Source organism: Saccopteryx leptura, chromosome 5 (genome assembly GCF_036850995.1).
Source record: "Saccopteryx leptura isolate mSacLep1 chromosome 5, mSacLep1_pri_phased_curated, whole genome shotgun sequence".
In the NCBI taxonomy this organism is placed as follows: Eukaryota; Metazoa; Chordata; class Mammalia; order Chiroptera; family Emballonuridae; genus Saccopteryx; species Saccopteryx leptura.
The window spans coordinates 118,339,275-118,367,215 of NC_089507.1; the positions used below are offsets into that span (position 1 = coordinate 118,339,275).

Here is a 27,941-nt window from a genome sequence, read left to right on the forward strand (position 1 = left end):
CTGGCCACAGCACTTACTCGTGAGCCAGTCACACCTCCTGACTTCTGTTCTCTGTAGCATTCCTGACTTTCTCCTCTCCAAAGAGTGTCTGTGCCCTCACTGTCTTGCCCTTGCTGTAGGCATGTGGCTACAGGAGGGGTCTCCATGCCCTTGGGGACTTCAGACTTCCCTTGTGCCTCTGCGTGGTCACCCCATGCACACTCCAAAGCCGCTCTCTGCCCTTGGCCAACTGCTGTTTCAGAAATACCGCTTATTGTCTGAGGACGGAGCAGTCTAGGAATTATTTTATATTGATAGTTTCAGTTCAAGCAGTATTCAAGGTAGATCTAACTTTTTAGTGTCTTTAGGACCATTCTCCCCAAAACAAATTGGGCAATGCACTAAATGGTAAAGTTGTTTCATGAATAACCCAATTTAAAAATTACTAAACAGTGGAGGTCTAATATTATCTCTCTGAAACTAGGTAGAGTATAATCAGTTGATAAGCCATGTGCAATTTTTGAGAGATTTCCATTCCTACTGTCTTATTCTCAAATTTATAAAACTATTTGCAAAAAAGCTAAGGACTGAATTTTCACTTTTTGTAGTATTTGAGCCAAAGTGTCTCTATGAACACTTGTTTTTAAAATTAGGCATTAAAAAGACGACGTGAGGCCAATTAGCCTATCAATTTGAACCTAGCTCTTTCTGATTCAGTATTGTTCTTTAGCATGGAAAATGCTGATGCCTGGGCCATGCTCCGGGCAGAGGGCTGGCACGGCCCATGCACAAAGCTTTCATCTGAAGGCTGAACTTTTAGTAGGATGGGTGCTCACATTCCCTCATTTTGAGAAAATAATTTTGTGGCCAAGATGGCCGGAAACTTCAAATGACAACTTTTCTGAGTTCGGGTAATTTCCCAGGAATTTAAGAGGCAATCATTTACTCAAGTTTTAAAGAGAACCTGGGCTGGGCAGCTGTGCCTGAAACTGACCATGCAGTGACAGCCTCTGAAGTCACTCAGGAGGGAGGGCAGCTGAGACACCTACACCTCTGGACTGAACTATCTATAGTGTTCACTTACCAGGTTGTACATTTTCTGGCCCCAAGATGACATTTTAACCAAAAAAGTAAATTTTTTTTTTATTAGCCAAAGTACTAAAAATTTTTTTGATTAGTTTGGTATGAAACACTACAGCTATAAAACTCACCCACATCTAATCCTCAAGGCGTTGTGCAATTACGAACATAGAATTTTAAAAGATTTGAGTCCTGAAAATGCAGATTTTAAATAACGTACCATATTTCCCCATGTATAAGACAATCCCATGTATAAGACGCACCTTGCCTGACCTGTGGTGGCGCAGTGGATAAAGCGTCAACCTGGAAATGCTGAGGTCGCCGGTTCGAAACCCTGGGCTTGCCTGGTCAAGGCACATATGGGAGTTGATGCTTCCTGCTCCTCCCCCCTTCTCTCTCTCTGTTTCTCTCTCCTCTCTCTCTCCTTTCTAAAATGAATAAAATAAAAAAAAAGACGCACCTTAATTCTGGGGCACGGAATTTGAAAAAAATGTATTACATAAAGTTATTGAACTCAAGTTTTATTCATCATAAAATTCATACAACTCCTCATCACTGTCAAAACTCCTATCTGTTAGCTTGTCCTCATCTGTGTCTGATGAGGAATCACAGTCTTCAATGAAAGCAAAAACAAGCACAAAAAAGTGGGAAATGCAAGTAAAAATCTACAACCACTGTGTAAGACGCACCCAGTTTTTAGACCTCCAATTTTTCGAAAAAGGTGAGCCTTCTACAAGGGGGAGTACAGTGTGTTAGCTGAGAACCTTACTAATTACACTGTTCTAGACTATATTCGAATAAACGAGAATATAACAATATGATTGAAAAAAAATATTTTGTTGCCTGGCTATTTTCACATTTGTTGACTTACTTAAACAGAAAATACCTGAACAAAAAGGACACATACATACACTCAAAGATACGTTTTTACTTAAGACTGTATTTGAAGAACAGCCTAAAATCCTTTGCATTTCAATCTCCAAGTTCTGATCTTTTCATTTTGAAATAAAATCTGAGACATTAACAGTCAGTGCACAGAATCTCAAAATAAACTGCATGTGGTTAGGAAAATATGCATCAAGGGCATATATTTCATGAGAAAATAAAATTATGTATAAAAACGGCTTCCGATTACTGATGTTGATCCTAACTTGTTTGATTTTTACAAATAAACACCACCACAAAATAAGAACTTGGAGAGAAAGGTGACGTCAGACCTCTTCAGCACCCCCCAGCGAGCCCCAGGGTTTCCGTTTCCCCTGGGCTGGCAAGTCGGGCTGCGCCCTGGGTAGACAGCTCCCCGAGAACCCTCCAGAGCCCGGGCGGGTCCTCGCAGCTGTGCCCCTGTGCCCAGTGCAGGAGCACATCCTCTTTTGATCCAAGGGTCTGAGCACAGAGGACACAGCGGAAGCCCGAACGGGGCGGAAGGAGAACAGAGTGTGGGCTGGGACACCCGGGGTCCTGGGGACCTTCTCCCAGCTCGCGGGGTCCCGGCTGGGCCCCCTCACCTGTGCTCTGATGAGGAGGGCGGAGCTGCCCTTTCCATTTGGGGACCACGTGTGGTTCCTCAACAATAGGACAGCACCTCAGGGGTTTTCTTCTCTCAGGGGGCCGTTTCCAAGAAGGGGCACCGTGCTGGGCCCGCTCTTCTGGGGCTGCCTGGCTTCCTGGGGACGTCTCCTCCTGTAGCCTGCCCTGAATTTCCTCTCCATGAGCGTACAGCAAATGAAACTTTATTTCAGCAAAAGACTGGGCAGTGATCTGACAGCGGCCACATTTAATTTGCAATTTGACTTCGTCGGCCTGGTTTAGAAGGAGGTCTTCTTCCAGGCTTGACTTGTTTTCCCTGAAAAAGGGGGAAATATTCAATGTAAAACATAATGAGAAATTTTCTTCTTTTAAGGTTTTTTTTTTTTTTTTTTTTTTTTTTTTTTTTTTGTGACAGAGTCAGAGAGAAGGACAGCCAGGGGAGAGAGATGAGAAACAGCAATTCTTTGTTGTGGCACCTTAGTTGTTCACTGATTGCTTTCTCTTATGTGTCTTGACCAGGAGGCTACAGCAGAGCAAGTGACCTCTTGCTCAAGCCAGTGACCTTGGGCTCAAGCCAGCGACCCTGGGGTCATGTCTATGATCCCATGCCAGTGACCCCTCGCTCAAGCCAGATGAGCCTGTGCTCAAGCCGGTGACCTTGGGGTTTCGAACTTGGGTCCTCTGCATCCCAGTCCGACACTGTCCACGGCGCCACCACCTGGTTAGGCTCTTCTTTTAAGCTCTCAACCATCAAAGATCTGGTGAGAAGGACGACCCAGTACAGCTAGGTGGACAGAGCATGGAAAGGCCTTCGGCAGAGGCTGCACAACCCCACTGTCACTCCTGCTTGGGCTGCACATTTCTCAAGTGACCAGGGTCCATTCAGGTGTTTCCCTCAGGGGAGCCAACTAGTCTTTGGTTACTACCGTGACAGGTGTCACCGTGAGAGTCAGGAAGTACCAGGTGAGGAGCTGCAGGAACATGCCTAGTTTTGCTGACAGTAACTGTCCCACACCACACACTTGCCATCTCTAACCTTGAATGCCAAATACAGGTTGGATATTTTACCTAAAAATCAAAACAGACTACAGGAAAGCAATGACAAGGGCCAGAATATCCTGTGTGGGAAAATGGTTAATTTCCATGGTGCTAATGAGGATTCCGGTTAGTGAAACTCCTCTGTCGTCTAGTGGACAGCAGACAAGAGGAGGCCATCTCCCTGGCTTACTTATTGCTCTAAGCAAGTCCGAACGGCCAGGCAGACGGACGCCTCAGCTGCTTGTTTATAATGCTGGGAAGCGTGCTTACGAATGAGGACACGGGGAAAGGTTAATCTGGCCTGAAGGGGACAATCGGGCAAATACAGCGGGTTTAAGGTCTGGTCACACTGAGGTGCCACCATGGACCATGCAATGTTCTGGGTAAATGATGCTGTTTAGATATAAATTCTAAGAACACCACTTTGGGGAAAATTTTTGTAAAGAATAGCAGGAACTATATACAATAGTTCATATTTCATATGTCAGATATAAAAATAATCACCTGACTGTTCCCAGCACTCCTCCACTAGACCTCTGTGGCCTGGCTGACAGGTGTTAGCATCATGATACATCATGACTGATCAGAAACCAAGAGAAATAGGTTATTCTTAGTACAGCTAGGGGAAGACGCAGCTACTCACGGAATGCTGATCTGAGAGCGCTGTCACAGACGAGCATCTCTGAGCAAGAAGCCTCAGTTCCCCTATGCAGCCGGCTGCCCTGCAGGTTCCCTCCCGCCAGAACTCACCTCGGCACATTCGTGTCTCTGCTCTTCGGCATGTCCCCTGGTAGCAGCTCGCTCGGGGAGGGCTCCGTGCTGATGACAACCCTGTGAACTTCTTTCAGGTGGCCGAAGTAGACTCTGACATGGCCAAACACCTTTGCACAAAATTCACAGCACACGAGCTTCTTCAGTCGGTTCTCACCATGGTGCAGCGCCATGTGCGTGCTCAGGCTGCTGGAACGCACGTAGGCCTTGCGGCAGACCCGGCAGCTATAGGGCCGTCTGTCGGTGTGTGTGTTCATGTGGTCTCGGAGGTGCTGTTTAAACTGGAAGTGGTGGCTGCAGACAGGGCATCTGTGCCAAGACTTCTTAATGCCAGAGAATCCATTTCTGAATGTGGGGCCAGGCTTAGGGAATGGGCTGGCGTCCTGCTTACAGCTGAGGTATTTAGGAGTAAGTGAATTACTTAGCAAAATGCTCTGTCCTAGGCTGCTGGGTCTTTGGGGCTGCAACACAGCTGCAGGGGAGGCCAGGGGAGCCACAGCGGGTACAGCAATGACAGGTTTAGGCATAATGCTGCGATATTTTTTCAACGCCCCGGGTTTTTGGTCTCTGGATTGTTGAGGATCATTTTTTATTCTTTTACATTTCCTCCGTTTCCCTTGAAATGACAAGATTTCATCTGGTACCTTCAGTTTTCTTCCTTTTCTCTTGGCTGCCCCGCCATTCAGTTTTGTTTTGCAGTGGAGATCCACTTTGGTGGCTGGACAAAAGGCACTGTCCCTGGCACCCTGCTTTGGCACCTGTGGGACTGTGGCGGCCATTCTGGCAGCTGCATCCCGACCTTCTGCAACGGTGGGTGTCTTATCGCAGGCTCCCCTGAGCCCAGATAAAGGAATGTCTACAGCGTTAGCATCTGACTCACTTTCATGCACTTCTGTTGTTGTTTTTGAGTAGGGCATAGTGGGCAGTTGACATTTGGTGATAGAGGGGACCAGCTGGAGCGCGCTGCCAAGAAAGGCTGGGGGCCACCTGATCGGACCTCTCGCAAGATCAACTTGCTCTTTCTGTTTTTCACTGCTGGCCGCAGAGGGCTTCCTGGCTGTCTCCTTGCTTGCAACATTTTCTGTTCCTGAAGTCTTCATGAGGCCCTGCATGGCACCGGGCTCCTCTGGTGTGAATGATGTTGGGGTGTCAGGGAGGTTAGAATCCCCACGGCCATTGGTCACTGGAGGCTGAGAGTCTCCGGGGCCACCTCCACTGGTCAGTGCAGCCATGCTGACACTGCCGGGGCCTTGGTCCAGTGATGTCATGGGCTCGGATGGACTGGGCTGGGCTAGGGGTTCAGAATGGTCAGGGAAGGCCGGGGACACTTGGGTTTGGGCAGGAGGTTTGCTGCAGCCACTTTCAGAGGCACTCAGAACAGAGCTCTTCATCGATCCTTTGTTACTTCTTGGGGACTGGTACCGAGGGATGGGCAGTTTAAGGTTGTCAGGCAGGGCCAGTCCGTGTTTCTGGGCTGACTGGGCTGAGGCAACATGTGGCAATGCCACAAGAGAAAATGTCCCCTCCTGGCCAGCAACCTGCATCAAAGCATAATTCTGGGCTGGCATGCCTTGTGTGGTGGGGCTGACGGAGGAGCCTGAATGCACCTGATCCGACAGTGATGGCACATGGCCTGGCAGCAGGTGGGAAGGTAGGACTTTGGGCACAATTTTGGGTGCAATGGTCCTAAACTGACTCTTATTTTGCAAACTTTTCCCACTTGATATTGTCCCAGAAGGCATGGCTGGTCCACCTGCAATGACAGTACAATGTAAAAAGTCACTTTGGTATAACTTCTCAAATAAACACCTCCTCATTCACTCTGCCTAGAAGGCACTCCCAGACCCATCCTACCCTCCTGAGCAAGCTCCTGTGACCCTCAGCATCCAGTCTGAAGGCCAACTCCTGCCACCTTTCCCAAGGATCAAGTATTATTCTCCTCCACGGTTCCATAGCCCCTGTAACAATAACATTTGCCACTTTTCACAATCATTTATCTGCTCACGCGTCTCTGCTGCTTCGCAGAGCTTCTGGAGCCCATGGCTGCCCGAGCCCATGCTCTCCACTCACCTAGTGCCGTCCCCTTGCTGGGCCGTGCAGTCCCCACGCCCCGACCTCCGAGCTGCCAGGGGCTCTGCTCGGCCGCCCCTCGGGCTTGTCTGCTGTGTACTGTACTTATGTTACATATATGTCTTTTCGTCCCCATAAAGTTTAAGCTTTGTGAAGGTGTGGCCGATATCTAATTCTCCTTGATATTTCTCCCTGTATCTTCAGTATGAAACAAATGTTTCTTGGATCAAATCATTTTTCACTCAGTTTCAGGACACACCATCGACCCCCTGGGAAGCAAGGTGTTTTGCGCAATGGATGGATTCCAGGGTGAATGCGAGCTTTGTTGCCACTCCCCATGTGACTTGTGAATTTCTTCTCACACCTTCCAAACTGTTTATGTGTGCTTTTGCAATTAAATCACCAGTATTGAAAAAGCTGATGTGATACCTTAAAAAATGCTGAAGAAAAACAAGATACAAAGTGATAGGTAAAGATACAGAAACAACATAAAAATACACAAAATCATACACAAAGCACCTCCTGGGACATGAATAGGAATGATTTTAATGGACAGAATAGTACTGCAGACTTCCTGGACCTGTTATAACCAAAGAACAGTTACAACTAGTCTAAGAAAACAACCTGGCAAACATCTCAACACGCCGTTTCTAAGGACCGAATCATCATTTCAGTCCTGAGGCCTCAAGGTCGGCAGGCGTGGCTGCAGAGAGGGCTCCATTGCTAGTGTATCATTTCAGGCCACCTTCACTCCAACTCATTCTCACCGGGTACCTGCACTAGTCCAGGGATTGGCTATTACAGGCCCACAATCCCTTTTTCTAAAACTTTTGGGGGCACAATCTGCTTTAGAATGTAGACTTTCAAATAAAAAAAAAAAGTAATAAGATGCACACACCAAATATTATATAACACTCGCTCCCCTAATTAAACCTATTACCACATCTGTAGCAAAATGGATGAGCGAGTATTCACAAAAAATGGGACACACGAAGACTTAAAATAGTCTTGTTCAGTTCAGGTTTTTGCCTCTGAATGTATTTTGGTGCCCAGGTTTTGATAAAATTTTCTGTTTTCAGAGCTTTTTAGATTTTGCAGTTATGAACAAAGGCTTGCAGAATTACTTGTTTAGGGAATACCAAGGATACAAAGATGAACAGACAATTTCTGCCTTGTGTAGCTAAAATCTCACGAAAAAGACAAAAATTTTTTTAAATCAACCTTTTTTTTTTTTAATTTTAAGCACGCACGCATGCACATGTGTGCGTGTGCTAGAGAGAGAGAGACACACACACACACACACAGATGGGAAGGGAGAGAGATGAGAAGCATCAATTCTTCATTGCAACACTTGAGCCATTCATTGATTGCTTTCTCATACGGACCCTGACCACGGCGGGGGAGGGGGGGCTCCAGCTGAGCCAGTGACCCCAAGCCAGAGACCTTGGGCTTTAAGTCAGTGACCATGGGGTCATGTCTATGATCCCACGCTCAAGCTCAAACTGGCGACCCTGAGCTCAAGCTGGTGAGCCGGTGCTCAAGCCAGCAACCTCAAGGTTTCAAATCTGGGTCTTTAGAGTCCCAGGTCAATGCTCTATCCACTGCGCCACCACCTGGTCAGGCAAATCAACCTGATTTTAATGTTTCTGGCTACTTGAACTAACAATTTTAGTAGAAAGTTTTTTTTTCAGTGAAAATGACGCTCACCAAATAAACAAACTGTAGCATAGTAGAAAGAAAAAATGTATACTGACCAACTTATTTTAGAAAATAATCACTGGGGAAGAAAGAGTATGTTAAAGACATTTTACATGGTAGGCTTGCATTAGAATAAGGAGGAAAAACACTAGTGCAATGGCCTGAAAATTCACACAAGGTAATTATGTAATCTGTTGTTTTCCTTTTTAGCTTTGCTTCCACAAAGTTCATGAGTAAACCAATCAGTCAATCATGTGGTAACAGTCACCAAAATGGATCTGCAACATTTGCTTCTTCTTCCTATATGTTATTTATTTTTACTTCTATAGCCTTTAAAGTTAAATGCCTTTCATTTCAAGCTTCATTTCATCTTTTTGGCAGAAGCACTTAAGTTGTAAATAAATATATTAAATTAGAATTGTGAGGATTTGCAGAAGCTTAATATTATTGATAGCTTTTGGTTCCCTAGAGACCTGGCTTATTAAGTAATTACATTAACAATAACAATGACAGTCCTTGCATCTACACACAGGCATGAGGAGTGAAGAGAAGAAAAAATACTGGTTCATCTGTGTCTCGTTCATATTTTTAATTGGGTACAAAATATTTATAGCAAGAAGAGCTGGAAGAAATGCTCCTTTGTCCTTAGTCATAAATCTTCTTGAAATAATGTGACAATAACATACTGCTCACAAAAATTAGGGAATATTTCAAAATGAATATGAAGCGATAAAATATCCCCTAATTTTTGTGAGCAGTATACATCAAAGTATAAGCCGTGCCACCTCACTTGACTGCGCAGGACTGTCCAGTGGCCCTTCTCTCAAAGCGGAAGCCAAAGCCCCTGCAATGGCCAAAGAGGCGTCCTGCAGGCAGCTCCTGGGAACGTCTCTAATTCACTTCCCTCCAGCCTTGGTGCACCTGCAGACTGCCTCAGTCTCTGCACGTGCTCTTCGAGAGAAATCCCTGGGACTTGCTCCAACATTTCCTTTAGGACATGCTCAAGTGGCCTCTTTCTGGCGAGCTCCTCGCTGACCACCTTTTTTTATTTTTAAATTTTTTTTTCTTACCACCTTGTTTAAACTGCATCTCCATTCCGACCCACCCACCCACCCTGGTTCAGTTCTGGTGGCAGCCAGCCCATCCTGTGGACTATACCATGGGCCTGCCTCCCCAACTGAGTGAGCTCCTGTCCGCCACGGAGCTGGTCTTTGTTCTCAGGCCTAGAACAGTGTTGAGCAGGTGGCAGAACAGTAATAGTTACTTGTGGAATTTGTAAGTGGTAATAAAGCAATTAATAGCTGAAATAAAGAATTTACAGATTGAACCTAGAATATTTTCTAAGAAATAAAAAAGAAATTACTTAAAATCCAACTTTAACATTTCCAAATGTTGACAATTAAAAAAATAAATAGAGAAAAGAGGATATTCTCTGGAACACTTTTTTTTTCTAATTAAATGTCATTCACTGCCAGAATTAGGAAATGGGTCAGCACCATGATAAAACCCTTTAAAATAAAGGGAAAAAGGGAAAAATGAGGCCAACCGACTATCGGAGAAGTGAGAGGACAGTGAACCATGTCACTGGAACACAAACTAAAGTAGTCATAGCAGCAAGGAAGTTCTGAAGAAGAAACTGCATTAAAGAAAGCAGTCGGACACAGAAGGAAACGAGGATTAGAGTGCAGAAAGCAGAATCCATTGGATGTGGAAAAATGGAATCTCAGAGGCAGCAGATCAAGGCGATGTCAACACAGAGAGGGTCAGAAATAACACAGAACAGGAGATGCAGCTGAGGCAACAACCAGTGGTCAAGATCAACTCAAAGTCTCTAACGATCTAAGGTTGGGCAGGGCCTTTCTATTTTCTACAACCAAGTGTAAGAAAGCAACCTTTTGACAGGTAAAGTTCCCAGAAATGGGATTAGATATACTCTACAAAGCCATTTCAAAGGCAGTGAGCTAATTATGATACATTTAAAGTTCATGTGCTTTGAATGATCTTCAAAAGTTTCTACATTATAGTGGAAATAAAATTACACAGGATGAGCAATTTTATTCAATGGAAAAGGAGGCAACTGTGGTCCAAGACAAAGAAAACCCTTTGGAATAACTACTGGTCCTAGCAAGGGAGGACACTGACCAGTGAGCAGACTGGGCAACGTGCTATTATGGAGTCCTAGCATCCATCAGGTGTGCAGCCTGGTAGAGTTAGTTATCTTCAAGTTCCCTGCGGTTCAAAGGAGTGGATAGTGGTGTGGACAAGTTTATCATTTGGCTTCATGATCAATTATCATAAGATAATCACAAGAAATTGTGGGGTAAAAAGATATGGGCTTATTGGGTAAATCTGACTTACTCAGGTTTCCCTGGATCTATCCAAAGTACACACAAGGGTGAGGGTCTCCATGAAGATGTGTTGAGTCTCATTTCCCAGATCATTAGGAGGAAGGGACAGGAAATGAGACTGATACATTAGAAGAAAGCAAGGCAGGAGAAAGAGGGCAAAGCCACAAAAATAGAAGAAAAATAAAACAAAACCCTAGGGATCAGTTAAACATCTAGCAACAGAGTACCAAGAGCCTAATCATCCAACCATATACACTGTGATACAATGCAGCAGTTAAGAGAAAATGAATTGGACTAATATGGACTCCTCTCCAAGACATGAGATTTATAGTATGCTATCACTTGGATTTTAAAAGGATAGTGAGATATACACAGAAATATACCCCTTTATATGCATAGGATATTTCTGAAAAGAAATGAAAGAAACTAGTATGATGGTGGCTTTTGGGGTGGGGTGCTTGGGGAAATACAAGGTCAAGATGAAACAGGGCTTATTTTCCCCTGGATACAGGAGCCGCTCATGTTTGTTGAATGAATAAAAGGAAAATGAAAGTTTCCCTATTTGAATCTGTTTATTAAAAGGGTATCTTTTAGGATAGTGATTTCCAACCGGTGTGCTGAAAGAATTTCTAAAACACACAACACCTGACTATTTGGTCAGGGGCACCAACCTCTTTTCCCTTAGATTGTAAAACAAACAAACACCCCAAAAAAACCCTAACACAATAATAGCTGTCTGGTAGGAATGAATCAAAATTATATATTTTTTTTGTCAGATCAGCAAAAAAAACGTATATTTATTATATACTATATTTTTGATGTGCTGTGGAATTTTAGTAATTAGTTTATGTGCGACTTTAGATGAGAAAGGCTGAAAATCGCTGTTTTAGGATATTTATGATGGGTAAGTGTGTGCATGAATTAATGTCTAATTTACATACAATGTCTCATGCTTTTTATTTTCTTTGCCTACTTAATCATGAGAATTGCTAATGAGAAGGGAGCTAAGCTCACAATCTGACAGGCAGTACTAACTGCCCAGCTCATTACCTCTGAGGACAGCTGGAGCCCCAAGGACTGTCCCTCACATGTTTGTTCTTTGGGACAAAGCAAGGTGATGTGCAGTGAAGGTCAGCTATGCCATTATAACTACAGGCTCATCTTTTCTCTCTTTAAAGTAGTTTGAATAGGAGTTCTTAGAGAAGTCTGAAAGTGCCATTAGATTTTTAAAACTCTAGAACACAGAGATTGTAGGACTGCAGGAAGCCTTTCTCTGCAACAGGGACGAGTGGTTTACTCCGCTGCACAACTACTGGGCCCTTCACAGGTGATGATCGAAATACCCTTACCAGCCACCTACTCAATAAATTACACATCTCCTAGAGCTGTGAACTGAATAACAAGGCAGAAATTTCCACGGATGTTCATAATTCCTGGAAGTCCTGCAACATTACTCATAACACAGTTTAAGAGGCTCGCAGGACTCCAAGGCTCTTGACACAGGCTTTTATTAACTGAAAACATAAAAGGCCCATTCATTAAAATTAATTTTGCACAACTATATAACATGAATACTTAATATTAGAATTTTAAATGTGGGCTGATTTTTAAAAATATATTAAGCACATTAAAAATAACTATTTTGAAAAGTGACATTTACAGAAACTGACCTAACTATGGATTAAAGGGAAATAGCTATTGAGTTCTCACTACAGTCTAGAATCTCTGCCAGGTCTTCTAACGGAACCGCACATAAGTCCTGCAAATAAATATTACTGTCCCCCTTTATGGATTAAGAAAAACAAATCTTGAGGAAGTTCAATGGTGTGCCACAGTTCACAGCGCCTAGATCTACCCCACTCCAGTCTGAAACATGACCTTCCTCCCTCCCGCTCCCTTCAAAACGAGGGAAATTTTATACAAATTGCCCTCATTAACTCCAAAATATAATATTATCTCTGAATGTTTAGTCAGGAAGAAAAAGAAATTTTAAAATAAAAACAGCTTGTCAGACCCCCAAACATCAATTATCTTTAAGTGATTCTTCCGGAAAGTCCACTTATTAGAGAGAATACATGAAAAAACCAATAATCATTTGAATGTAAAAGCACATTTTAAAAGTTGAATTCACCACTTACTATCCACAGGATTCTGACAAATTAGGTTGGCAGATATTTGTTTGGGAAAAGTGCACTGTCTTCCTCCTTTTCCTCCATTTCCCCCAAAGAATTTGATCTGATGGACACAGGCTGTATGTTAGAGGCAGCAGAGGGAGGAATGAGGGCACCCGAGCCAGCTCCTGAGACGCCTCACGCCACAGCCCAGAAGACAATACCAACAGCCCGTGCTGGGGGCGGGCACCTCTCCAGACCGCTGCAAACGGCTCACTTCCTGCTCCCCCGGGCAGCACCAAAGCTTCCTTGGCTGCTTCTGAGCCAAGCTGTCCTGCTGGTCCCTCTGTCAGGGTGGCCGCATCTCCATGATGCCTTGCACTGGGGCCCACAGGCCTGCACTGCGCAGAGTGGGGCCAGGGACAGAAAGAGAGGCGTGGCCCTGCCCTGGAAACAGCCCCCACAGAGGCAGGAGCAGGAGAGCACTGCCAAGTCTCAGCCACTTACAGAGCCAAACATTTAGGTGTTGTTTAGATTTTAACTTTATTAAAGTGAAAAACCCTATTTTCAATTTTATTGTTGGCATCCCTTTTCCCCTCCAACTTGGCTTTCAAATAATAAATTCCAGTTGGGGATCAAATTGTTTTCCAGCACGGTCTTTGGTTAAAACAAATATGGTAAAACCCTGGAGACGTCTGAGATAAAAGACATGCCTCATAACACAGAGGACCTCGACTTAATTTTGTTGAAAAAGCCTATAAACACATTGAGCTATGGCCTCGCTCTCCCCGAGGCCCATCCACCCTGCAGCAGCAGCAGTCACAGGGGCTTACTGGGTGCCGACTGTGGAGAGTGCGCCGTGAAACACACCGGACCGTGGAGTGCGCCGTGAAACACACCGGACTGTGGAGAGTGCGCCGTGAAACACACCGGACCGTGGAGAGTGCGCCGTGAGACACACCGGACCGTGGAGGGAGCGCCGTGAGACACACCGGACCGTGGAGGGAGCGCCGTGAGACACACCGGACCGTGGAGGGAGCGCCGTGAGACACACCGGACCGTGGAGGGCGCGCCGTGAGACACACCGGACCGTGGAGGGCGCGCCGTGAGACACACCGGACCATGGAGGGCGCGCCTTGAGACACACCGGACCGTGGAGGGTGCGCTGTGAAACACACTGGCACAGGCACAAGTGCTTTTTTGTTACTAAGGGCGTGGGACACCAAACACCATTTCTGTCCCACAAATCTGCAGCTCTAAGACCTCCTACTCATTGTATCTGGGGCCAGATTTCGGGAAACCTGACTCTGTACAAAGAACACAAACACAGTCCCGGTTGCTCTCTTGCATGGGAGCCTGGCTTTGTCTATGCTCCTGTTCTCCTGGCACAGACCTGCTCTGCAGAGCCTGCCCTTACCCGACTCCCTTCTTCCCTCCCACAACAACACCTGTGACAGGTGATACCCAGACACCTTCCCTTCAGTGCTGGCCTTTGCGAGCTGCCTCAACAAACAAATGGTGACTTCAAAGCCATGCTTAGCAAGAGAAAGAACTCTCATCTTCTGAACACGGGTGCTTCTCTATTTCCTAGCACTTATCAGTACTGTTTCTTCAGCATTAACCTGATGATAAGGAATGTTTTACCTCAGGTACTGTGCAGAATACTTTACATTCATTAGCATCTCATCCCTCACAATAACCTGAGTTGGGAAATTACTGTTATATGTATATTTTACAAAGATTTCTAAGCTGCTAACTAACAGGCTGAATGGAACTCAAGCCTTGGAGCATTTAACTTCAAGGGATCTCTCCACCTCTACATGCGTTCTTTAAGCTACTACGCATGGTCATGGCCACTATCGTCGTCTCTAGTGGAAAAGATCATGGGTTTGGGGGTTCAGACAAAGGTGGTTTCAACTCTTGGTTCTGTCTCGTGCCTTGTCACGCCCTGAGCGTAAGGGTTCCCTACTGTGAAAGGGGCATGCTAATAGTTTCTGGCTACAAAGGGTTATCAGGATTAAATGGAAACAGTCCCCATGAAGGTGCCAGCGTAGTGCCCACCACACGTTAGGTGCTCAGCAGACATGAGTTTTCCACTTCTTGCCAAAGAGTATGAAGTTCCTGACTTTTTTTTTTTTTTTTTACAGAGACAGAGTCAGAAAGAGGGATAGACAGGGACAGACAGACAGGAACGGAGAGAGATGAGAAGCATCAATCATTAGTTTTTCGCTGTGACACCATAGTTGTTCATTGATTGCTTTCTCATATGTGCCTTGACCGCGGGCCTTCAGCAGATCGAGTAACCTCTTGCTCGAGCCAGCGCCCTTGGGTCCAAGCTGGTCAACCTTGCTCAAACCAGATGAGCCTGCACTCAAGCTGGTGACCTTGAGGTCTCGAACTGGGTCCTCCACATCCCAGTCCGACGCTCTATCCACTGTGCCACCGCCTGGTCAGGCCCCTGACATATTTTTGATGGGGAAAAAAGAACACCAATCTTGAATGCTAATCCTGTGGAAACAGTACTGAATCCTTAAACTGGTGTTTCTTTTTTGAGAGGTAAATGAAGGAAAGAAGGAAGAAATTACTTGTCAGTAATATTGCCAATAAATCTGTAAAGCATTTTTTACCCACTGTGGCAGCTCAATCTTCCAGAGCTCTGAGCCTTTTCCTACAGGCTCTCACCGCCAGTTTCTACCTTTTGACAAAGTGCTAATCAGATGGGCAAGTGTAGTGAATAGGCCTTAACATATGTGCATGTTAAAGAGTTGTTTTATGGGGACACTCCTCCTCCCTGCTTTTGTTGATATTGAGTATTGATGCTAATTGTGGTTGATACTGAGTATTGGTGCTAATTGTGGATGCTCTCAAACCTGTTGAGGAGACTTTCCTGGGAGACTGTTCAGGGTGGGGTAAGCCCAGGGCTCAGCAGACCTGTGAGGGGGTCTGAGCTGGGGACACCGGCCACATCTCTGGAGGTCTGTGAGAACAATGGCCATGAGGTTTCCCAATTCAGGAGTGAAATGTGGGCTCTCACGGAGGGTAGGGGCAGGAGATTCTGAATTTTGGCGTTTTTATTTATTGATTGGTTTTAGAGAGAAACCGGGAGAGGGGGAGAGAGAGAAAGGGAAAGGGAAAGGGAGAGGGGGAGAAACTGACCTGTTTCTGCCTGTCCCTACCTGTGCCCTGACAGGGACTGAGCCCACATCTGCACATCAGGATGACACTCTAACTGCCTCAGCTATGTGGCCAGGGCAGGGCATTCTGAATTTTGAAAGCACATTTGTAGATATCAGCATTTTTCAGAGGAAATCATTAAGAAATTGTTTAAGATAATACATAATGTCCCAAATGGAAAAAAAAATTGAAGTGTTAATATTTACAATACATTTTATTTACTTTTTTATTCATTTGGTATATTTTTATGCTATTTGTTTTATCATGTTTCTTTGTATTTTATTTTACAATTTCTCATTCTAGTTGTTCTTACTCATGTTAACCATAAATTTTTATATCAGTTTTTTCATTATTTGGTATATTTTATTTTTATAAGGTTTTTTTTTTTTTTTGGTTTGTTTTTTCTTGTATTTTTCTGAGGCTGGAAACTGGGAGGCAGTCAGACAGACTCCTGCGTGCACCCGACAGGGATCCACCTGGCACGCCCACCAGGGAGCCATGCTCTGCCCATCTGGGGCTTTGCTCTGTTGCGACCAGAGCCACTCCAGCACCTGAGGCAGAGGCCATGGAGCCATCCCCAGTGCCCCGGCCATCTTTGCTCCAATGGAGCCTTGGCTGCGGGAGGGGAAGAGACAGAGAGGAAGGAGAGGGGGAGGGGTGGAGAAGCAGATGGGTGCTTCTCCTGTGTGCCCTGGCCGGGAATCGAACTTTATAAGTTTTGTTTTATCGCATTCCTTTATATTTATCTTATGCCTTCTCATTCCAGTTTTTCTTATGCATGTTTATTATACATTTTTATATCTATTTTTCTTTCATTTGGCATATTTTATTTACTTTTTTTTTAAAGATTTTTTTATTTATTGATTTTAAGAAAGAGAGGAGGGAGAAAGAAAGAAAGAAAGAATCAGGAGAAGTGGGAAGCATCAACTCACAGTAGTTGCTTCCTGTGTGTGCTCTGACTGGCAAGCCCAGGGTGTGAACCAGGGACCTCACTGATCCAGGTTGCTGCTTTATCCCCTGTGTCATGACAGGTCAGGCAACATATTTTATTTTTGTAAGTTTTGTTGTATAGTGTTCCTTTGTATTTTATGTTCTAGTTTTTCTTTTTATTTTATTCCCCTGATTCATCACATCTCCAGAAGGCCAGAGACTGCATTTATTTTTTTTTAATTTAGAAATTAAATTTAATGGGGTGACATGGGTCAATAAGAACACATAGGTTTCAGGTGAACATGCCTATAGCATTTGAACTGTTGATTGTGTTGTCTGCCCATTTTAATAAACAATACATTTTAATAATCCTCAATTTCAACCAATTTCCCATTCATTTAAATTAAGCCTCCTTTTAGCAATCCTTATTTCTTGGAAGAACTGCTTTGACTTCAGATGTTTATGATGAAAAACAGTTGAAAACTAAATGAAACATTTTTATTTTTAATACATTTAGAAAGATAAAGCTTTTTGACAAAAAAAAAATTGTAATGTGGACAGGTTTTATTCATTATTATAAAACAGTCATTTTGTATCATTACCCAAATCTAAGAATGACTAAGTAGCATAACCCCATCCTACTAATTTTTTGTTACTATTACTAGAGTTGTTACTACTCAGTTGAGTCACATAGCTGAGATTTAGAAGGCTTTGATAACTGAACTCCATCATGGTAAGAGCCACAAATGACTTCATCTCGTGTACTACCACCCATAACAAATGCCTGTGCTCACCGGTCCAGGCTAATGTTCGCTGAGTCAGCTGCTTCTGAGCATCACTGGTGAGCACAGACACAGTCCTGCTGGAGAGCTTCAGTAGCTGCCCGAAGGTCTCATGGCAAGAAACCTTCCATCAACAATCTTACAAGCGTTTCAATATCAGTTGGAACAATTAAGTACCTGGGAGGGCTGACAAGATGTCAGTTGGTGAAGAAAATCTTTTCCTTAGTGGGATAAACGGAAAGACAAGGTTCCGACATCAGAATGTGCAGTCAGATTAACTGAACCAGGACATGTGCAGAAGGCTGGAGGGTCCCTGCCTTCAGTGGACACACCACGATTATGAAACTAGAGTGGTAGAGGCCGCAGTGTTTTAACAACAGCACAGTTAAAGCAAGGCACTAGAATCAAAAAGATACTTATTTTTATACTATAATTTCAAGAGTTTTACTTTATGTGTATAGAATGACATTTTTAAGGAGGGTGCAAACTGCACTTTAAAAAGTCAAATAATTGTTCCTGGGCTGTACAGTCTAGTTCTACAGATGTTTTATCTTCACTTCTGAGTTATCTTCAACTCACAGTGATTTATAGCTTCTTTTTTGTTGCAAGTTTTTCTATGCTTCAGCTTTTATTTCAAATAGTTCATGATTTGTAAGTACCGATGCCCAGGACCCTTTATTCCTTTATGTCTGTAATTATTCCCTGAAACTTCTGCTTGGCAAGGTTTGTTTTTTTTAATTTATTTTTTATTATTATTATTTTTTACCATTACTCATATCTTTAATCAGGGCACGCCTTACCTTAACATGGAAAAACCACCTGCAATACTGAGACTCTGAAGAAAGTAAAGAAAAAGCGAGAGAAGCCCAGCGACTGGTGCCAAGATGACTGGATTTGCGCGCTGCCCCTGAGAGCGGGGCGCGCTGGCTGCGTGGGAGCGACCAGCACACACGGATCCGAGGTGCTGGGGGCGGGGCGCGCTGGCTGCGTGGGAGCGATCGGCACACACGGATCCGAGGTGCTGGGGGCGGGGCGCGCTGGCTGCGTGGGAGCGACCGGCACACACGGATCCGAGGCGCTGCTAATGCCATGAGATGCTGGCGTGAGCTGCTCCAAACAGAGAGTTTAAAAGCTGTGGCGCTACTTAGCAATTTTTTTCTTTCGAATCCTGCCCGGCTTCTCCAACATCTTTGTCCTTTGGATGGCAACTACAAAACCTGGTTTAAGGAAATGCTTACTCTCACCTACAGGTTAGGACTCTGACAGCGTTAACTCCACTTTCCCTGCATTCTCTTGTCCTCGAGGCTCTGCATGTTTGAGGGTGTGCACTCGGGTAGGGGCCCCTGGTCCAACCAGGGCAGGCTCCAGGGCTGATCATCCACCAACAGCCCCAGCAAGCACGCGTGGGCTCACCCACCGCTGTCTCCTGGAAGCACCTGCCCCTGGCTGGCCCATGCTCTCCCCATGCCCACTACCTGCTGCCTCATTGGCAGAAGTCCAAACACGGAGGACACCGGACAGCACTGCACACTTAAGGTTTCCAGTCTCACACTGCAGACGCGCCCCACCATCTGTTTCTCATCCCCACACACTCCCTTCAGCTTGTCAGTGGGGCGGACGGCAGGTCTCTCCTGCAGCTCTTCTGAGGCACTACCCCTCCACCTTCCCAGCAACTCTCTTCTCTCTTGCCAGTGATTTTGGGCATTAACCTTGCAATGACCTGAAAGTTTATGCCCCACCCCCAATTCATATATTGAATCCTAACCTCCCAGTGAAATGGCATTAGGAGGTAACTGGGTCACGAGGATGGAGCCCTAGTGAATAGGATTCGTGTCCTCACAGAAAGGACTCCAGAGAACTCTCTTGCCCTCTTTCTGCCATGTGAGGGCAGAGCGAGAAGACAGTAGTCTGTGACCCACAAGAGGCTCTCCCCAGAGCCCAACCATGCTGGCACCCTGCTCTTGGACTTCAGCCTCCAGAACTTTGAGAAACACAGTTGTTATTTGTAAGCTGGTCCGTCTCCGGTCCTTTGGCAGAGCAGCCGGAAGGGTCTAAGACCTTGTGGAGAAAAGAGAGGGCATCAAGCAGAAGCTCATTCCCCATCCCTTCTTTCTGCTTCTAAAACTTCTTCTTTAATCATACAACACAAATAAATCTACCTTTTCTGGGGTGGAGAGAAAAAAGGGAGAAGCACTCTCTCTCTCTAAATATACAACTCATCCACCTCAAGTCCTGAAACATGAAAATTTGAAAAAACGTGCATCTTAGAATAAGAAAATGGAGGGTTTCCAACCCTGTTCTGCACTCCACACTGCTCCTCAGGCCCCTCATGCTGCCTCAGGGGTCCCCACTATTGGCCAGCCCCACAGATGAGGGGCCTTCCCTATGATTCCACCTAAAAGCAGCCGTTCAGCCCCATGCAGTCACTCACTGTTTTCTTCCTCTGCTTGAACTATGCTCTGTGGTGCTCAGCTTTACAATGAGCTTGTGCGAATCTGATTCCTGCCACTGGAATGGAAGTGCCCAGGAAGTGGGGCCTGTTTTGCTCACTGCAAGGACCTCAGTCCCTAGACCGGTATCTGGTCCATAGCAGTCACACAGTGTGTTAGTCACTAAATGGATCAGCTATTAACTTTCAACAGTACTGTCCTGCTTTTTCCTTTGTTTCTGCTTAGCACACACAAAAAATAAAAACCAAGACAACAATGAAGAGTCCTTGGACTCTGTCTCCTCTCCAAGCTACTTTCCTGTCTCTTCTCTTCATGAGCAAAGCTATGGGAGGTTGTATACATGGTCCCTGCCTCTATTCAACTTCCATTCTCCCCTTAACCCCAGACCCCTGAATTCTATTATCAGGTATGAAAACGCCCTGCCCTTAGGAGTCAGACTGCATGCTTAACCTTAACCTCTACCAGCTCCTGCTAGTAACACCCTCAGTCCATAGATGCAGAGACTGAATACTTCTTGCAAGGGCACAAGCTGATAAGTGAGAGCTGAATCTGAATCCAGGTCTGTCTGGCACATCAAAGCTGTTCTCCTTCCACTCCAATGCACTGAACTTACAGAGGAGTTCCACAATCTACCTGTCTATGCCAGTCTCCTTCAGCAGCTGGTGAGCGCCACATAACCCCTCTCTATGTTGATAAAATAAAGAATGTTTGGACTAACCTTTTCCAATCAGAGAATGTGACTGTCAGGGAGCGAGGGAGTTTGCTTTTTCCAACAGGAAAGGACAGCACAGTTGCTAGAGAGCTAGTTAATACATTTACAGAGCGGGTCCCTTCACGATGCCAGGGCCTGACAAGCCAGGCTTCTTAACCGGTGGCTTCCCTTACAGAGCTTTCGGTGAACCAATCAACCAACACCAAAATGGAACTGTTTTAAAGGAACAGTTACACATTTTATATTATTTTATTATTTATAAATAATATATTATTATAAATAATTATAATTATAAATTATATATTATAAATATTTATAAATAATTATATTTATTGTTTTATAAATGTAATTTATTATTATTATAAATGTAATGACCCTTTTAAGTATTGACAAAGTACACTGCTCACAAAAATTAGGGGATATTTTATAGCTTCATATTCATTTTGAAATACCCCCTAACTTATGTGAGCAGTATAGTTTCTTAAAATGAAAAGAATGATTACTAAAATATCTTATAATTTTAGAAATAATATAAATTTCCTAGATATTTTCTAATCCCATACTACCTGCTTTTAAAACTGAGGTCACTGAAGAATATTAGGACTGAGTGAAAAAGTCTGAAAATGCTGAAAGCAATTCTAAATTCCTCGTGCGGCAGTTCCTGCCTGCTCAGCAAACTTGATAAAACATCAGTATTGTGGCCTATGGTTTGGATCTGGGAATTTTTCTTTTAGGATGGTCGTCAGGGGAAACGGGACAAACCACATCACACATAAGAAAGAAAGATGGCCGAGGTGCTTCTCCTAGAAGCCAGAGCAAGACGAGAACCCTGACTGTCCTTTGTGTCCCCTTTAACAAGAGGACTGCTGGGTCATCATTTCTTGAAGTGTGGTTTGCAAATCCTGTGCAGAGTCCAAATGCTCCTTTTTCAAACTAATAATGTTCTTTGCCTTTTCTACTATGCTGACCCTGTAGGCGGCCCTGATGAGGCAAAAGGCAGAACTGGGTCATACTGCTCTGGCCCTCTGGCCTGAATGAACACTGTCCAAGCAGCCATGTTCTTTACCAACACATTCTCTCAGTAGAACAACAAAAGGTGGCATAAAATTATAATACACCTGGTCTGGACATGCCTGCCTAAAATTCTGAGCGTAGTGACAGTTGGCTGGCAGGGCACCTGGTGGGCCCTGCCATGTGACTGTCACTGCCTGAGTCATGAGACTGACCCTGGTTTTTCTCACCGAACACCACTTCTGTGTGAAAAAGCATCTGGCAGACATGTTGAAAGAACATAGTCAGACTTGGGTATTGGGCAGACACTTTCTCAAAGGTGAATGAACGAGGCTTGCCACTATACGTAACCATTGCCACACAGAGAAGCCATCCTTCAAGTGGCAGTCAGAACTTTCTAAAACTTGCGATCATCACGAAGCCTGGAGTTTCCTGATACTTTATGACCTTTCAGAGGAGACTTTTGTTACTTTCACAAGATGATTCTTACAATATAGTATGAAATGATGTTATAGCAAGACCTTACTTAATATTGTCCACAGGTTCTCAGAAACTGTAACTTTAAGGGAAACAACTTATCAATATAAAACTAGTTCTGTAGGTTAATTAATATAAATAAGAGTTAAGTTCCTATGGCATATTTCTTGTCACAACTGCTAAATAAAGACTCCAAACACTTTTAATATTAAACACTGAAATCAAAGTGAGCTATACATATATTTTAAAAAAGATGAATAAAAACAAGTAGGAATTGTTCCAACCTACTCACTGCAGTTCAGAATCTTGGGTGACCAGACCTGTCACAGTAGCTCTCAGTGCAAGGTGGGACCCAACCTGGGGCAGGACATCTTTCCATGGAAGGGTGCCCTCACCCACACCCACACCCACACCCACCCAGATGGGACAACAGAGACATGCCAACTGACCTCACGTGCACATCTCTGGGATGTGGGAGAACCCAGAGCACCTGGAGAAAACCCACGCAGACACAGGAGAACATGTCAACACCGAAAACCCACACAGACACAGGAGAACATGTCAACACCGAAAACCCACGCAGACACAGGAGAACATGTCAACACCAAAAACCCACGCAGACACAGGAGAACATGTCAACACCAAAAACCCACGCAGACACAGGAGAACATGTCAACACTGAAAACCCACGCAGACACAGGAGAACATGTCAACCCCACACAGTGGCCAGGGCCGGAATGGATTTTTCTTCTCATCAACATTATAATAAAGGGGTATTGAATGAAGCGGCGTTATTCAAGGACCTGCTGTATATATAGAAGACATGCATAACTCAGTGAACTACTGTTTTCTAAATGACCAATTCCTGATGCTACATAGAGAGCTAAAAGACTCAAGAGTAAGACACCAAATTGTAATAAAATACAAGTACATTGACACAGCTTCAAATTTTACATCATAACTAAACTTTAAGAAGTTACCTGACTCTATTAAAGACACAGTTATCTAGCGCATTTTGGTGTAGTATCAAAGAAAAACATTCACAATGCTCTGAAAAGAAAAGACTATTAAAATACTCCCTCCCTTTCCTGCAACTAGGATGTTGCCCCCCCCCCCCAATATATCAACATAAACAAATAGCACAATATACTGAATGGAGAACTTCAGATAAGAGACTTTAACCATTTCCAAGGAAGCTGGTCTTTAAAGATATTTGTGAAAAACATAAATCAGTACCAGTCTTCTCATTAATTTTTGTTTTGGAAAATAGCCACTTACACTAAATGTTATTTATGTTAAGCTTTAACGAACTTAACATAAATTTATTATCTTAAAACGAATTCAAAAGTACATATTTTTCAGTTTATAATCTCAAATATGGTGAATACCAATAGATATAACTGACACAAATAAATGTTCTTTAGGATCCTCCATAAATTTTAAGTGTAAAGGCATCCTGAAACAAAATACAAACAAAAAATTGAGAATTGCTGAACTAGAGAAAATCAAATATCCCAGCTCTTTTGAGATTCTCTGGTTTTTGCTGTGTGTGAATGAGAATATAAAAGAAAACCTAGAAATGTGCTGCTTTTGTTAAGTTTTTGTTTCTTTCACATTTGTTTTCTTTTGAGAATATAATATGGCAGATCCATTGGACAGAGTTTTGAAAATAAAGTGCCTAAAGGTCCTAATAAAAATGTCAGTTATAATTAAAATGTTACTAGTGGGAAATGTTAGAATACAGATTAAGTAATAAAGCGCTTGACAAAAATCTTATAAACATGTAATGCTTCAAATATTAATTTTATTTAATTTGAATTTATGTTCATAAAATATCTCATAAACTATATTTAAACTAATGGCTTTTGTATTTTTCCCTCAATTTTAAGAAACATCATCACAAGAGTCTTCTGGTAGTATATACAGCAATCTTTCTTTCTGTCTTTTGTGTTTTTTTTATAAAGTACTGTTTTTAGAGAACAATCATTCAAAATCATTTGAAATGACTGTATCAAAACCAAAATAATCATGTTCCTATTTCTAGTGTAAGTTGAATGTTGGAATTCCTGTAAATGTTTTTATGATTTTGGTACCAATTAACTGAAGATATTCTTACTAGAATTAAACATTTACAAACTTGAAATGCCTAACCTATATTTTTGGCTTGCATAACATTCTAAATACCCCTGTCAAATTTCTTTGCTTTTATTCTGGCTCAATTCATCACATCAACCATCTGCCTAAATAAAGATGTAAGCATCTGCTCCATGGCTAATGGTCTCAGGGGCAGATGTTTCCATCCTTGTGCTCACGTCACCGGGCTGGATACATTATTTGAACAGATGTACACAATTGGAAAGTGTTATGTCCCACAGTGAAATGTCTCCAACTGCTTTCTATCAAAGTACATAAATGCTATTTGCACCTGCATTTATGTTAATGATATAAAGGCAGCAGGGGTTTGACGAAGCTAGATGTGCTGCTATGAAATATATTTACATGGTTAATTGGAGTTTCTGTGAGGCTCCGCTGCCAAACGGCCACACCGACACTGAGACATGCCCAAGTACATTGCCTAATTAGTAGCCTGCTTTAGAAGTAGTGGAAATATGGCTATTTCAAAGGACAAACATACTTAAAATCCGAATTTACTAATAAGAATATCCCAAACTCTAGTATTTTATCTCAAAATAGGAAAAATAACTTCCAGCGTAAGATGTTTGAGGCCACCCAGGTCATTTCCATTTTGTTTTACAAGGAAATTTCTATAGGTATGTGTGTGTTTTCCATTTGTACCTCTGTCAACAGCATAACATACTAATAATGCACAGTGGTATTTTGCAGAGGTTATTGCATTGGAAAGTTCCAATTTCCAACATTAAGGAGTTAACCAAAACCAGCTTGAAAAATGTCAATTTGTACTTGCTCTGAAACATAAAATGGTACCAAAAATCCAAGAACAGCATTTACACCACTAGTTAGGATCAAAACGTTTCCATATGAATTTCACATATTTGGAAACATAATATTTTGGTAATACTTAGGGAAAGTTTTTCTCCCAGTAATGAGGTCACAAAGCCATGTTAACCACTACATGCAAGACATCAAATTACAGTAGTTCTCCTGGCTACTGTACATTAAATGAGAGGGCTGAAGAGCCAAAGGCTCTGTAATAACAGTTGTCTTTGTAGCTCTGGTCGCTTTCAAATAACATATCCATTACTTTATTAACTTGACATTGATAAATCAACTTTGCATAAAGTTATTCTGAGTTAAATGTTACTCAAATGAACTTTTCTTCTGTAAATTATCCTGATTTCTATTGCTCTTTAAAAGTTTACAAGGCCCTTTCATACACAGTTGACCCTCAATTATTCACAGATAATGTGTTCACAAATCCACCTGCTTTCCTGAACTTTTTTGCAATCCCCAAGTCCATAACGGTGGCATTTTGTGGTCAGCTGTGAATATGACAGGCAAAAGATTTGGGTCACCTGATGTACATGTTCTCAGCACAGTGGTCAATGGATTCTCTGCCACGTTTCAGCTCTCGTACTATAGAATGGTATCCTTGCCATGGTCTATTTAGTACCATATTTTTTTCCTTTTTGTGATTTCACTGTTTAAAATAGCCCTCAAGAATAGTACACCATGCTTTCCAGTTCTCCTAAGCATAAGAGGACTAATGTGCCTTACAAAGAAAATACATGTTAGATAAGCTTTGTTCAGTCATATAATGCTGTGTCTGTGAGTTTAATGTAAAGAAGTGAACAATATATGTTAACTTAGGTGTCTTTAAAATGAAACACGGCCCTGGCTGGTTGACTCAGCGGTAGAGCGTTGGCCCAGCGTGTGGAAGTCCCCGGTTTGATTCCTGGCCAGAGCACACAGGAGAAGCGCCCATCTGCTTCTCCACCTTTCCCCCTCTCCCTTCTCTCTATCTCTCTATTCTCCTCCCGCAGCCAAGGCTCCATTGGAGCAAAGTTGGCCTGGGCGCTGAGGATGACACCATGGCTTCTGCCTCAGGTGCTAGAATGCCTTCAGCCGCAACGGAGCAATGCCCCAGATGGGCAGAGCATCGCCCCCTGGTGGGCATGCCAGGTGGATCCCGGTTGGGCGCATGCGGGAGTCTGTCTGACTGCCTCCCTGCTTCTAACTTAGGAAAAGTTAAAAAAAAAAAAAAAGGAAATGCACATAAAACTAGGTTCTGTACTGAGCATTGATGAAAATGTTGTGCTGTGACCAGATGCTCACAGGAACCTAACCCCATGTTTTCTTTAGGAGCAATGGTTCAGTTTTTGCTAATTCAGTGTTTGTGGTGACTTTATAGAATTTTTTAATATTATTAGTCAATTCAGTGTTTGTGGTAAATACTGCAAATGGGAACAATGGACTGTACCTTACTGCATTTGACTATTTCAGGGCAAGAATTCTTATCCCCATTTGAAAAGAGAAGGGACTAAGGCTCACTGATTTAGCCAAGATCACAGAGCCTCAAAAAGGCAGAAGAACTAGAGCTTAGCTGGTTCAGCTCTTAGCGTCGTGTTCTTTCACTGAATGAGAGGAGGAGGAAGAAGAGGAGGAGGAGGAGGAGGAGGAAGAGAAAAATTAAGAAAGGAGCTGAAGAAACAGCTTTGACACCATGTTTTAAAAAGTAAACTATTTAGATAACATGACAATAAACCATTTTTAGGTTAAATCCTCATAAAATATAAACTCTGCTCAGACAGGCAGCCCAGGGCTATTTATTGGAACGGAGCTGTAAGAGCCGGAGCTCAGTTTGCTTTTCCTTTTCACCCTCTGCTTCCTGCTCCTCGCCTCTTCAAAGACAATTCAGGCCCTGGCCGGTTGGCTCAACGGTAGAGTGTCGGCCTGGCGTGCGGGGGACCCGGGTTCGATTCCCGGCCAGGGCACACAGGAGAAGCGCCCATTTGCTTCTCCACCCCCGCCCCCTCCTTCCTCTCTGTCTCTCTCTTCCCCTCCCGCAGCCAAGGCTCCATTGGAGCAAAGATGGCCCGTGCGCTGGGGATGGCTCCTTGGCCTCTGCCTCAGGCGCTAGAGTGGCTCTGGTCGCGGCAGAGCGTCGCCCCTGGTGGGCGTGCCGGGTGGATCCCGGTCGGGCGCATGCGGGAGTCTGTCTGACTGTCTCTCCCCATTTCCAGCTTCAGAAAAATACAAAAAAAAAAAAAAAAGACAATTCATATTTGTTAAATAAGCACACAGTCCTAAGAACTCCAGTTGGGTGTTTCATTAAAACACAAAAGTTAAATTTTTTTTTTTTTTTTTTTTTACAGAAACAGAGAGAGAGTCAGAAAGAGGGACAGACAGGGACAGACAGGAAGGAATGGAGAGAGATGAGAAGCACCAATCACCAGCCTTCCGTTGCGACACTTTAGTTGTTCATTGACTGCCCCCTCATATGTGCCCTGGCCGTGGGGCTACAGCAGGCCGAGTAACCCTTTGCTCGAACCAGCGACTGGTGAGCTTTGCTCAAACCAGATGAGCCCGCGCTCAAGCTGGAGACCCCAGGGTCTCGAACCTGGGTCCTCCACATCCCAGTCCGACGTTCCATCCACTGCACCACCGCCTGTTCAGGCTTAAAATGTTTTTATAGCATCTAAATAATATGAATTTTTAAAAAGTTTGAGAGTTTAAAGCATTTTCTTTTTTTTTTTTTTTTTTTTAATTTTTCTGAAGCTGGAAACGGGGAGAGACAGTCAGACAGACTCCCGCATGCGCCCGGGATCCACCCGGCCCGCCCACCAGGGGCATGCTCTGCC

The 27,941-nt window shown here is 43.7% G+C and overlaps 1 protein-coding gene across 14 annotated transcripts in view; it reads right to left on the minus strand.

The window, feature by feature from the left end:
- Positions 1 to 1,573: 1,573 nt before the first annotated feature.
- ZNF438 (zinc finger protein 438) overlaps positions 1,574 to 27,941 on the minus strand; it is a 239,376-nt gene continuing 213,008 nt past the window's right edge. For all 14 annotated transcript variants that reach the window (XM_066386893.1, XM_066386891.1, XM_066386887.1 and 11 more), the window contains 2 exons: positions 4,378 to 6,151; positions 1,574 to 2,905 (listed from right to left, as the gene is read on the minus strand). In XM_066386893.1, coding sequence (XP_066242990.1) covers positions 2,281 to 2,905; positions 4,378 to 6,140 — 2,388 coding nt within the window. In that variant the 5' untranslated portion in view covers positions 6,141 to 6,151 and the 3' untranslated portion in view covers positions 1,574 to 2,280. The remainder of the gene's footprint in view (positions 2,906 to 4,377; positions 6,152 to 27,941) is intronic.